This window comes from Sarcophilus harrisii, chromosome 6 (assembly GCF_902635505.1).
Source record: "Sarcophilus harrisii chromosome 6, mSarHar1.11, whole genome shotgun sequence".
Classification (NCBI taxonomy): Eukaryota; Metazoa; Chordata; class Mammalia; order Dasyuromorphia; family Dasyuridae; genus Sarcophilus; species Sarcophilus harrisii.
In genome coordinates, this window is record NC_045431.1 from 176,235,011 (window position 1) to 176,248,177 (window position 13,167).

The 13,167-nt window shown below is 40.3% G+C and overlaps 1 protein-coding gene across 1 annotated transcript; it reads left to right on the top strand.

Annotated features, from left to right (window-relative positions):
• Positions 1–1,078: 1,078 nt before the first annotated feature.
• MBOAT4 (membrane bound O-acyltransferase domain containing 4) lies at positions 1,079–10,183 on the top strand. The gene is made up of 3 exons (XM_003772803.2): positions 1,079–1,329; positions 7,175–7,399; positions 9,080–10,183. The coding sequence occupies exons 1-3, from the start codon at positions 1,211–1,213 to the stop codon at positions 10,038–10,040; spliced, it is 1,305 nt and encodes a 434-aa protein (XP_003772851.1). The 5' UTR covers positions 1,079–1,210; the 3' UTR covers positions 10,041–10,183.
• Positions 10,184–13,167: the final 2,984 nt, after the last annotated feature.

Genomic DNA, 13,167 nt, shown 5'->3' on the forward strand with positions numbered 1-13,167 from the left:
GGCGTAGCTGGTTCAGTTCATTACTGCTCCATTGGAAATGATTTGGTTGATCTCCTTTCTGAGGATGGCCTGGTCCATCAGAACTGATCATCCTATAATATTGTTGTTGAAGTATATAAGGATCTCCTGATCATCTTACTGCTTTCTTAAAATGTTTTATCTTGAAAACCAAGGAACAGAATGAATGGGGAGCAAATCAATAAATAGGCAATGAACTAAAAGAACTTGATTGATAGGGATACACCCTCCTCCAGATGGGGAAATGAGACTCAAATAGCACCTATTCCGAGTAGAGCTAAGGGGAACTGGGAACTTCTTGTTACAACATGCTCCAAGTTTTAGTGGTTCCTTTCTGCTTGTAGAGAAAGCTGTCACCACTTGGTCTCTGGCTCTTTCAGTGTAGTTAGCAGCCTTGGATCTAGACTCGGGACTGGAGTTTAAATTCTGATTAGTTTCCTTGCTCCTTAGGTGATCTTGACAAGGTACATCTCTTTTGTGAGCTTCAATTTCCATCTGTCCAACATAGAGCTAGCCTTGGTCCTGATGCTACACTTTTGACCCCACTTGTGACTTTCTTGCTTATATTGCATACCCTAACTTCCTCATCTTCTTAGGGCTAAACAGATCACACAGTAGCAAAGTTATCAAAGAACTTCATTTTACCAGTGAGGAAATGAGTCCAAGCAGAAGAATGTACTTGCCCAGAGTCACACAGGAACTAAGGCCACTATTTTGTTTCTATGTCACAGAGTTTTATATTTCCCTTGGTGCACCCCTATCCCATTTCCTTTCCAAATCTTCCTTCCTGGTCTACTTTCCTTTTTCGAAATATATGCTCAGATATAAGCTCCATATCTTATGAGTTGTGTCCTTATGGAAAGTTTTTTCCAATAGAGAGCAAACACTTTTATATTAACCTAGTGATGGAAATATGTCAGTGTACTTACAGGAAAGGCAAATAAAGCAGTGTTTGCAACGAATACAGCTGGCAGCTGCTGAAAATAGCCAGGTGCTTTCTCCCTCTTTCCCCATTCTTCAGATATTCCAGTCTCCCAAGTGCAGAAAATCCTACTGAAACTGCTTATCTCCACTACTCTAGCCTGGCTATCCAAACCATATATAACACCCTGACACTGAAACTAGAGGTTGCTTAATTGTGGAGAGGCAAGAAGAAGAGACTAAAGAATCTGGCCAATTTCCCCAGTTCCCAATGGATGGCCTACCACTGTTTTACTTTCATCCTGTGACCTTTTACCAAGGGGTTGCTTTTCCCTTTGCTCTTCTTTTTAATTTTCTCTGTGCTATGGATTCTTTCTCCATTACCGCCCGGTAAGTTTGGAAGTTTTTTTTCTTTTTATCTTTGTGAAGGCTTTAACCACCAATTGGGTGGATAACTTTAGGTGAATCCCTTCTCCTGTTGGGCTTGGTGATCTTTGAGATCTCTTCCAGCTGTAATCTCTGACATATAAAGTAGATTGTGGAGCTTTGAGATTTGGAGTCATCCCCAACAACAGCAAGAGAACATCTGTGTTGACAAGGAAGCTGGCAAGCTTTTGTAGCAGATGGGAAAGATGACATTCATTGCACAATTTCCTAAATGCCATCCTGCCTGCTTTCTACCTCCTACTCCAATCTGGGTTCAAGTGATTCTCCTTCAAAGGCTTTGTTTCATATAGATGCACTCAATTTAAGGGAGTGGCCTTCTCTCCAACTGCCTATCAAAGTCTAGATTTTTTGAAAATTTCTAGTACACAGTAGGTGATTTCAAAAATGTGTCTTAAATTGAACTGAATTATAATGAGTTCTATGCACAGAAAAGCTAAGTACATAATTAGACTCAGGTCATTGAGGATAGGGACTATTTTTGCCTTTTGTTTGCTATTCCTGGCACTTGGCCTAGTGCCTGGCGCACACTGTTTCCTAATGCTTGTTGACTTTTTGAACATGCTTAGGGAAAAAATCATCAGATCTGAGATTTGGGGCTGGAAGAGATGTTGTAGACCATAAAATCCAATCCCCACCCCTATTCTAGAAATGAAGAAACTGAGACCTAGAGAGGGAAAGTTAGTTATTTAAGATCACTAGTAACAAGATGGAAGTTGAGGAACACCCCGAAGGGGCACCTTTATGAGGTGTGTGCCCCTCCCCCCATTTCTTACACATTGTTTTTCTAAATCAGATCATAATTTAGACAGACTTCAGGGAGCTGTGATGGATCCCCTTATGAAGTTCATAGATCTTTTGTTCTCCAGATCTTCATTCCTTAGCTGAGCTATTTAGAGGCCCTTTGTCTTTGTCAGATTTTCTGAGACAGACTTGCTCTCATCTGTAACTCAGCTGATTTCCTCTGACTCCAAGGGTCTGGGATTTTCTGTAGTGACTCCCTCCCTTATTCCTTCCCTCTGATAGCCTTGGGAGACAGTCTTCAAGAGTTGTAATGGCACAAAGACCCATCATCCAGTGTCTGTGGTCACTCCCAATAGCAGTTTGAATGGGCTTCTTTGTGCTGTGTCTTGAGAAGTCTAACATGAGACTTGATTGGTTTCTCCTACTCTTTATCAATACCTATATTTGGAGCCAAAGAAAGGCCTGTTCATGTGAGTAACTGTGGTAAACTAGCATTTTTGCACTGAGAAGGAAAGGAAGATCCGGGCACAAGACTGACCATGTCCAGATGAGTTTATTAAAGGCCACTCTTCACAGCCAGCTCAGAGGAAGGAGTGCTGTGACTTTTCAAGTCTATCTAGATTAGAATGATAAGGTGATAGGTAACATCTATGTAGTGGCCTTTCAGCCTGCCCCTTCTGCACAGGAAAAGACCTATCTCTAGCCTGTGTTGGGGATTCCTTCTTGTTTTTCAGGGGCTTCAGGACCTAATTGGCAGGGGGGGAGAATAATAATAGCATCTATGTAGCTCTTCAAAATTTGCAACACAGCATATATATTGGAGAAGGAAATAACAAACCACTCCAGTATTTTTGCAAGAGAATCCTGAATGGGGTCACAGTCAAACATGACTGAAAACAAAATATGTGTGTATATACTCAGTTGATCCTTACAACAATCCTGAAAGGCAGGTGCTATCATCACCTACATTTTCTATATCAGCAAATTGATATATAAGTGAGGTGACTTGCTCAGGCTCACCTACATTGGAAATACTTGAGGCTGGGTTTAACATGTGTCTACCTGAGCCCAGGCCTAGCATTCTAGGCTGCCGGAGGAAAAGGGGTTTATAACTCAAGTTTCTTTTGTTTATTTCAAGTGCAAAGTGCCATATTAAAGGGGGCACTGTAGAAGACTGAAAAACTAACATTTTGGACTCTTTGTACTTTATAAATCATGTCTTCAGTGGTTAAAGTTAGCTGTTTGTCCTTCATTCTCAAAGAGGACTACACACATCAGGAAGATGACTTGCAAATGAATTGGATTTAAATGAGGCAGGGTTGTGCAAAGTCATCAATCTCATCTGTCCTTCAGAGCCATTTGCATCCTGTGGCAAGACATAGATCAGAATGACTGGAGATGACCCTGCTCAAGTAGGCAATTAAAACGTGAAGAGGCATGAGGTTAAAAAAAGCCCAAATCCCATACTATCTAGCTGGCACCACCTAGCTGTCTTTTGAATGAAACTCCTCTGAAGTACCCAAGGAAGGATCCTGGCAAGGTATGAATTTTCTGGCCTCAGGGCCAGCACATCAGGCTTCCATTTCTGCAGGGTCCCCTCTCAGTCACAACAAAAACAATTTAAAGCTTGCTCCCCACAGACATTGAATGCAAAAGCATTCACATGGGTAGGAGACAATCAGTTAAAGGGATAGTCACATGAGAAATATGTAAAAATGACATAGGATCTTGCAGGTAGATATCTCATAAGCTCCAACTGCCAGAAAGTCATATAGGACTTCTTGATACAAGACATTTTCATAAGTCATAAGTCATAGACCTAAATAACTTGAAAGGGTTTCCATAGCCATCTATTCTGATTCATAGCCCCAAAGATTAGTTATCTGGTCTTTTTCTTAAGAAATTGATTGTGGTAATGAGAACCTCTAGTGGAAGGGAGCTCGTTACTGCCCATATTTCCTAGAATAATCTAATTCCATTTTGAGATAGTCCTAATAATTAATAAGTTCTTCCTGCATCTCTATAACTTCCACCCATTACTCCTATTCTTGCCCTTTGGAGCCAAGAAGATTGGGTTGAATCCCTTTCCCCCAGACTAACCCTTATAAAAGGCTGTCATATACCCTCTATGTCTCTCTTTCAGACTAAGTATTCCCAATTCAACCAATACATACTTGGCATAGTCTGGAGATCCTTCACCATCTTGGTTGATTTTTCAGTATACTCCCCAGTTAATCAGTGTTCTTCTGAAAATTCTGCCAATTATGAATGTTAATTGAATGTCCATCCGGCATGGTGTTCCAGATGTGATGTGTGATAAAGAGATGGATGGAGAGACACAGTGGGACTATCCATACCCTCACCCTGAAAGCATTCCTCTCCACCAAGAGATAGATGTCAATCTTCTGGAATCATTTCATTAACCATTTCTTAAGTCTTTCAAAGATGTTTTTCTTTACAATGTTATGGTCAAGGCATACAATTATTCTCTTGGGTTTGCTCACTTCATTCTACTTTATTTTATATGAATTAGTCCAGGTTACTTTGAATTCATTCCTATGGTCATTTTTTATTGTAACAGTATTCCATTATATTTATATTGTATAATTTGTTCAGTTTTCCTTATTTGATGAACATACACTTTGTTTCTTTGCTATAAACAAAAATACTTTTATAAATATTTTTATACAGATTTTATTTTATCTTTATTTTATCTCTTTGGGATATAAATTTATTAGTGGGATGGCTGGATCAAAGAGAATACATAGTTTAGTGACTTTGAAGGCATATTTTCAAATTATTTTCCACAATAATTGGATAACTTCTACTAACAGTGCATCAGTCAATTGCCATTTCCCTTTTTTTCCTTATCTTTGCTCATATTATGGCTATAAGGTGAAAGCTCAAAGTTATTTTAAATTATATTTCTTTAATATTTAATTATTTGGAACATTTTTCATATTGTTGTTGATAGCTTGTATTTCTACTTTTGAGAACTGATTATTCATTTCCTTAGATCTGTTAGTTAATGCCTCTTGTTCTTATGTATGTCAATTTCTTACATATCTCAGATATGCCTTTTATTGGAGGAATATCTACAAAGATTTTCCTCTTTCTCCCTAGTCCCACGCCAGCTCATTGCTTCTATTCTAGATGCATTTTGTTTGTAGAGAAAATTTTCGGTTTGATGTAGTAACAATTATCCTTTTATCTCCTGTGACACTTTGTCTTTTTTTTTTTTTTTTTTTTGGTCAAGAATTCTTCTCTTCACGTTGTGGGAATATTTTCTCTCCTGTTCCTCCAACTTGTTTATAGTGAATTGTTTCATTCTTTGTATCCCCATATTGGGATGCTTAATAAATGCTTATTGCTTGAAACATTATTGTTATGCCTCAATTTGTGATTTCTGGTTCCCAAGTTTATAGTTCACTAAAGCTCTCTTCTCAGCTCCAAGCTCTTAGCTCCAGATGCATGTTAGACATTTCCTAGCTGGTCTCAAGCATTAACTGTGGGCCCTTGGATAAATTTCTTAACTACCATATACCCCAATTTCCTCATCTGTAAAACTGGGATAATAATAGCTCGTCCCTCTGAGGATTGTGACAAATTAAATAATGTTTGAATGCTATATAAATGCTGTCCTTGTGTTCTGTTGGTATCTTAATCTCATTTAAAAATCTTTCCTCAAGTCCACCTTTCCTCTAAATTATTCTGAAAGCAACTCCCTTTTTCCTATCACCCAGATTTATTATCTCTGATATTCTCAACTCTTCCCTTTCCCTTGACCTCAGGGATCCAATCACTTTCCAAATCTTTCTTTGAAGCATCTTGAGCATTCATACCTTTCTTGTCTGTTTCTCCCCACAAGTCTGGCTTGAACTTTTGCAATAGTCTTTGGATTAGTGTCCCGGCCTTTTCTCCTTTGCAGTCTATTATCTGCTCAGCTGTCAGTGGTTTTTCCAGATACACAGGGCTGACCACATCACTTCTCTGCTTTAAAAACTCCAGTGGATACTTAGTGGGACGGTTAGGTGCCGCTACTATAAATAAAGGGCCAGGCCTGGATTCTGGAAGACTTCCTGAGTTTAAATCTGCACAACTAGCTGTGTGATCCTGGGCAAGGCACTTAAATCCTGCTCTGCTTCAGTTTCTTCATCCATAAACCAGTGTGAGGGATGTAGAAGGCCCTTACCCAAAATGACTACTCAGAGATCACTCAAAATAGAAAACAGAAAAGTTATTTATTAAAACCTCCAGAGAATGAGCCATCCTATCATGAGATAAGAAAGAGAAAGCTCATAGTAGGAGGGCTAAAGAATTAGTAAAGATATACAGCTTTTATAGGTTCTGTTATAAAGGATTACATCATAAATAGGGGAGCATTGAGAACTAGGTGCCCTCTCCCCTAATTGAATGTTAAACATTGGGGCCAAAGGCAGATTACAATGGAATGCTTTGTGTCCCTGGTTCCGAGAGGAATCATCAATCAGACCTTCAAACTTTAGATTACTGAGCTGACATTTAAACTAAGAGTCTAAATATTGATAACATTGAATGAGGATAAATGTCATCCTCTCTGGTTAAATAAAAACATCTGAAGTTTTAAGTAAATATTGGCTTGCACATACCATACTTATGTAGGTCACAGAGACATAGAAATAATAAAAAATACAGAATAAGAATTTAAATATTCCTGTCAGTTCTTCACCTTATCTCTCCATTCCACACACTAGGAATAATAATAGTGCTTACTTCCCAGAGTTGTGAGAATCAAATGAGATATTTGTAGCGGGCTTTGTAAATCTCAAAGTGCTTAAATGCTACTAAAGAAATGATTGTTGTTAATTGTTATTATTAAGTGCCTTGTCCTGGGTCATATGGCTAGTATCTGGGGCAGGATTTGAACTCTGTACTCTAGCACTCTACCCACTGTACCTAGCCATCCAAAAGGGACCACCTACAGTGGGCCTGTCTTGAATGGAATCCCAGGCTCCATCCTCATGAGACTCCTGCAGATCAGGATGCCAGGGACTCTCTCTTGTTCCAGATACATCTTTCTCCTGGTGGGAGGCTGCCTGCTCGCCTGGACGGCCATGGCCCAGTATTCAGTGCTGGTCTTCACCCCTGCTGTCTGTGCTGTGGCCCTCTTCCAGTCTGTGAGTCCAGAGAAAGTTCACCGCTGGACACTCTCCTTCCAGATGACCTGGCAAACCTTTTGCCACCTGGGACTACATTACACTGAGTACTACCTTCAAGAACCCCCTTGCATGAGGTAAAGGAGATCCTCACTCAGCCCATGTATGGCAGCGCCATCAGTTACAGGAACTGTCCATGGAACTTTGTAATCTTTCCACAGTCGGGCACTTCCTTTTTTATTACTGCCTGTGCTCAGCCAATACTCCAGGGAGGCCAATTTACCTTAGGAATAACAAAGCTAGCTGAGAGAGGTAGCTGTGGAGAACAGAGCCAAAAATGGGAATTATTTCTCTGCATGGGGGCAGGAAAAGCCAGGAGTGGAGCTCATTATGGGAGGAAGTGAAGGAAGCCTATCCCAGGACATCTTGAGTTTTCCTTGCTACTGGAGGACCAAGAGAGGAAAAAGGATGGTGCAAGAAGATAGGCTAAAAGCCAGGGGTGTGACAGCTGTGGGGAAAAGAAAGCATACTTTGAGATGGAGCTGGTATCACACCCAGGACCTTGGGACAAAGATCACACTGCCCTGCCCTAGTTATGGCTCAGAGAGGGAGGTACTCTATAGTGACTGCAGGGTGGGGGAGGAGTGGAGTGTGTCAGGGCTGTTATCAGAAGAGTGAGCTGGGTAGGAGACAGAAAAACAAACTACTCAGGAAGGAAGAGGGTGGGAGTTTGGAGCTGGGTTGATGGGGGAAGATGAAGAGAACAGCAATGGATGCCATTTGGTCAAAGTCCTCCTTTCTAAGAGAAACAGCTAGACTTTTGTAGTTCAACCTATTTGCACACAGGTGAGAGCTGGAGGGGAGCTGGAAACCAGTATTGCTCCAGCCCCATGACAGCCTGGTCTTCCTATTTTCAGAGTGAATGACTATAATTTCCACTAATTACTCTCACAACCACCAAGTCCAGGAAATTACCCTGTTCTAGAGAGCATGAAACTAGAAAAGGAAGGGCTTGGTAACATGCCCAGCGGTTGATGTTTATATGCTGAGAGGGAATCAATAAGTTAATCAACAAGCATTGATTAAGAGCCTACTGTGTACTTAGTAGTGTGCTAGAATATTAGAAGTAAATCCCACATCTGAATCATACAGTTAAGACACACTTCATAATAAAGCACATTTAACCAATTTTTTAAGCTACATTTTAATTTCTGGGATGACAACTCAGGAAAGGACACACTTTTTATTTATCAAACACAATGATTTTTTTGTACAGTTATACAACTTCTATCTATCTTGTTCAACAACTGATGGTTTTTAACTTTGTTTAGAAATCTCTCAGTTGTTTCCTAAATATTCTAAATGTAAATATATTTCTAAAGGTATGTGCTTACCAAAATCCAGGAAAATATATGGGGAAAAATCTCTGGATACAGATGAGTGAAGTGGCTTTATTTCTATCTTGTCCAAGTTGAAGTACCTGGAGGGCCATTCTTTGGTATCAAATACCGGGCAAGAACTCTCCAAAGCTAGATTCTTGACCAACCAGCATCTAGCCCCGAAATCTAGATACCAAGTGCTTAGGTGGCCTAGAGGGATATTTTTCAGCATAAGTCACTCAGGATTTGCCACACATACCGTTAACAAACAGCAAATGGATGAAAGCCCCAAGTTTCAGATATCCATCCTGCTTTCAATGAAAATAACTGAGTCTGGTTGGTCGGGGCTCATCTTGTCTCTTTAAAGATAAGTCTGTTCATGCTTGGAGGCAGTGATGAGAAAAAATTTCCCCAGTCTTTTTTCTCCATCTCTTTCAGGTTCTGTATCACCCTTTCTTCCCTCATGCTCCTGACCCAGAGAATCACTTGGCTCTCTCTAGACATCTGTGAGGGGAAAGTGGTGGTGAAGAAAGCCTGGAAAGGCCCCTGTGTCCTGTCATTTTGTAGCTACCTCCTCTTCTTCCCGGCACTTCTGGGCGGCCCTTTGTGTTCCTTTAAGAGGTTTCAGGCTCGGGTGAGGCAGCCGGAGTCACTGTGGAGGCCGCTGTACCTTGGCCCTACCACCAGGAGGGGCCTGATGTTCCTGGGGCTGCAGCTGCTTAAAACCTTGGTGAGGGGGATACTCAGGGCAAGTACCAGCTTGGCCAACTGCCGCCGATTTGGCTGTGTCTATGTCATGTGGACCACGGCTGTGCTCTTCAAACTGAGCTATTACTCTCACTGGATGCTGGATGAAGCCCTCCTCTGGGTAGCAGGCTTTGGGCTGGACTCCAGAGCTCCTCTCCACAGCGAGGGAGATGTTTCGGACACAGACATTTGGACCTTGGAGACAACTCACAGGCTCTCCCTGTTCACCAGGACTTGGAACCAGAGCACCACCAAGTGGCTCCGGAGGCTTGTATTTGAGCGGGCTAAGGCCTGGCCACTGCTGCAGACATTCGCCTTCTCCGCCTGGTGGCACGGACTCCATCCAGGTCAGGTCTTTGGTTTCCTGTGCTGGGCACTGATGGTGGAAGCCGACTACCTGATCCATGGCCGTGCCAAGGTGCTGATCAGATCCCGGCCAGGGAGGCTGCTCTACAGGATCACCTCCTGGGCCTACACGCAGCTTATCATTGCCTACATCCTACTGGCAGTGGAGCTTAGGAGCGTCTCTGCACTCCGGCTACTGGGGGCTTCCTACAACAGCCTCTTCCCCCTGGGGTACTGTATGTTTCTTGCTCTAATAGCAAGGAATAAAAAGCAAGCAGGAACCTTACCAGCCTCTTTCACACAATGAACTGGATTCTGCCTTGGTGCTGGGGTCCTTGCCCTGTGGGGCATTATGGCCTCATTGGGGATCATTTAGAACATTTTGATCAGACAATTGACAAGACAAAGGAAGAGCTACTATAGCAGGTTCAGTGAGGATGACCAAAAGCAGATCTGAAAGGAAAAATAGAGAACTAAATACACAGAACTGAAACAAGCAGAGTAGCAGCAGCAAAGGTGTGGGAAAGGTGTGCAAGCATGACATGTGGCTTGGGAAATGACACATAAACTGCTGATTTGGGGCAGGCCGCTGCAAGATCTTGCCACCGAAGGAAGGAAGGTTTATTTAGTTAGGGTGTGTTGAAGTCTCAGTCCTTTCTCATTTTTATGGCCTGCAGGACACTCTGCTGTTCTGCCTTGCTTACTCATCTCACCTCTTGCCCTAGTCTTCCTCCTCACCTCACCCATCACCATCTTTGGTAGTTTCTCAAGAGGTGAGGTGGTGTGCTTTGGTGGAGTATATATGGGACCACTCTAGGGTCTGACTGTCCTTAGAATAGAAATCAGGGAGATAGAAGCCCTCCTAACAAATACAACTTTTTCACAGATAGGAGGCTTGATCGTTTCTTGATCTTTTGAGTTAATATAGTTTCTGATTAGATGATCTCTGAGGATGTTTCCACCTCTAAAATGTTTATTATGACTTGTTTGAAAACAACATAATTTTTAAAATATGAGGAGCCCTAAAAACTGGAAAATGAATGGATGCCCATCAATTGGAGAATGGTTGGGTAAATTGTGGTATATGAATGTTATGGGATATTATTGTTCTGTAAAAAATGACCAGCAGGATGAATACAGAGAGGATTGGTGAGACTTACATGAATTGATGCCGAGTGAAATGAGCAGAACCAGGAGATCATTATATACGTCAACAACGATACTATGAGGATGTATTCTGATGGAAGTGGATTTCTTCGACAAAGAAAAGATCTAACTCAGCTTCAATTGATCAATGATGGACAGAAGCAGCTACACCCAAAGAAAGAACACTGGGAAATGAATGTAAACTGCATTTTTGTTTTTCTTCCCCGGTTATTCTTACCTTCTGAATCCAATTCTCCCTGTGCAACAAGAGAACTGTTCAGTTCTGCACAAATATATTGCATCTAGGATACACTGTAACATATTTAACATGTATAGGACTGCTTGCCATCTAGGGGAGGGGGTGGAGGGAGGGGAAAAATCGGAACAGGAGTGCAAGGGATAATGCTGTAAAAAATTACCTTGGCATGAGTTCTGTCAATAAAAAGTTATTTAAAAAAAAATGAGGAGCCTTAGCATATTTCCACAAAAAAAAGATAAGTGATAAGAGCCAGTAATAACATTGTTTGGCAATATGACAGATTAAATGAGCTCATGGGGGCTGGTCTAGGAACCAGACTATAACTGGTAATGTTGATTTTATGGAAAGATGTTATAAATTCCAAACACTCCATTTCATCTTGAAATAGCTTTTTCATAACTCGGGACTTGACAGCTTCTGTTTTGGAAATTTTCATTTCTGTAGGTCTTTTTTTAAATGAGGAAGGTCTGACTAAATCGTGGCACATGAATGTAATGAAATATTATTACAGGGACAAAAACAATGATGTGTAGAATTCAGAAAAGCACAAGAGGTCTTTCTATAGTGAAGCAGCTACATATGTGGAAGGAAACGATATACACAAAAACATGACAAGTAGGATGGTTTCAGAAAATCCTGGGAAGACTTAGATGAACTGAAGCAAAATGAAGTAAGAGGAACAGAACATTGTACATAATAATAGTGATGTTGTTGTAATTATCAATTGTGAAAGATTCAGCTACTCTGATCAAGACAAGGAATGATTCAAAATAATGATGAAAAATGTAATCCACTTCCAGAGAGACAACCAATGAACTTTGAATGCAGAATGAAGCATATATTTTTTACTTTATTTTTCTTGGGATTTTTTGGTTTGCATTTTGTTTTACAACATAACTAATATGGAAATATGTTTTACATTCTTCATATGTATAATTGATATCATATTGCTTGCCTTCTCAAGGAGGGATGGGAAGGAAGAAAAGAATTTGAAACAAAATATTTTTTAAATGATTACTGAAAAAATTTTACATGTAATTGGTAAATAACAAAATTAATAAAAATATATTTTAAATGACAACAACGTAAATGAAGAGAACAAATGAATCAATCTTGGTTTAATTATAAGGATGAAGCCCACCCCACAGGAAAGTTGAGAATATTTATCTCCTTTCTTTCAGGGCAAAGGGGAATCCTGGACTATGAGTGAAAAACGTAACATAGACCATGGGATACATTCAATAATATTAATTGATATTGCTGAACCATTTTCCTACCTCTTAACATCTTTGTTGGATTTTATTTTGTAGAGGAAAACATCGATCTTCATACAACTTTCTTATATGTTGCTTTTCTTATGTTTGGTTTAGGGTGTGTTCTGAGATTCTGTGTATCCCAAGTACATGATTAGATGTTAAATAAGGTACCCTAATAAAGTTATCTGGATGGTCAGACCTTTTCATCCAGGGGGCTTCAAAGTGAACTAAAGTTTGACTTTTTTTTTTATATTCTCAACAAAGACTGAAACAACAAGTAAAAACAACCATACTATTGAAAATGTGGAATTTCATGGATTGTTTAGATTTGCAACAGAATGCATACTTGACCTAAGAGTAGTGCTTGTATTTATAATGCTAATACATATAATTTTTCAGACTAAATAGAGAAATAATCCTTTGATGTTTGTTTAAGCAAAGCCAGCTGAAATAACAGTATTAGGAGCACTATGCCATAAAAATACGACCTTAAAAATATTTGCAGCAATTTTACAATAAAAAGGTCTTGAGATTAAGTTCTGAGATGGTTCTGAGACCTGCCTTTTGTGACTCAATTGCAAACACGGTTAGGCAAAATGTCATTTCCTGACCTTATTGGCCCCCTTTCACTAATGTCTCACATCAGGGAGTCTCAACCACGAGAAAGGAACATTTGTTACCATGGTTTCAGTTTTAATTTTGGAAACAAAACTGCGCTGCAAGGTTACCATTAGCTAGGCAGCCATGCTATCATGTCATGTGCTTCTTTAACT

Excerpts from the sequence above, each read along its gene's own strand:
- MBOAT4 (XM_003772803.2), top strand. The coding sequence starts at position 1,211 with ATGGATGGCCTACCACTGTTTTACTTTCATCCTGTGACCTTTTACCAA. Across the intron at positions 1,330-7,174 it reads TCTTTCTCCATTACCGCCCG|ATACATCTTTCTCCTGGTGG; the intron begins GTAAGTTTGGAA and ends CTCTTGTTCCAG. Across the intron at positions 7,400-9,079 it reads CAAGAACCCCCTTGCATGAG|GTTCTGTATCACCCTTTCTT; the intron begins GTAAAGGAGATC and ends CATCTCTTTCAG.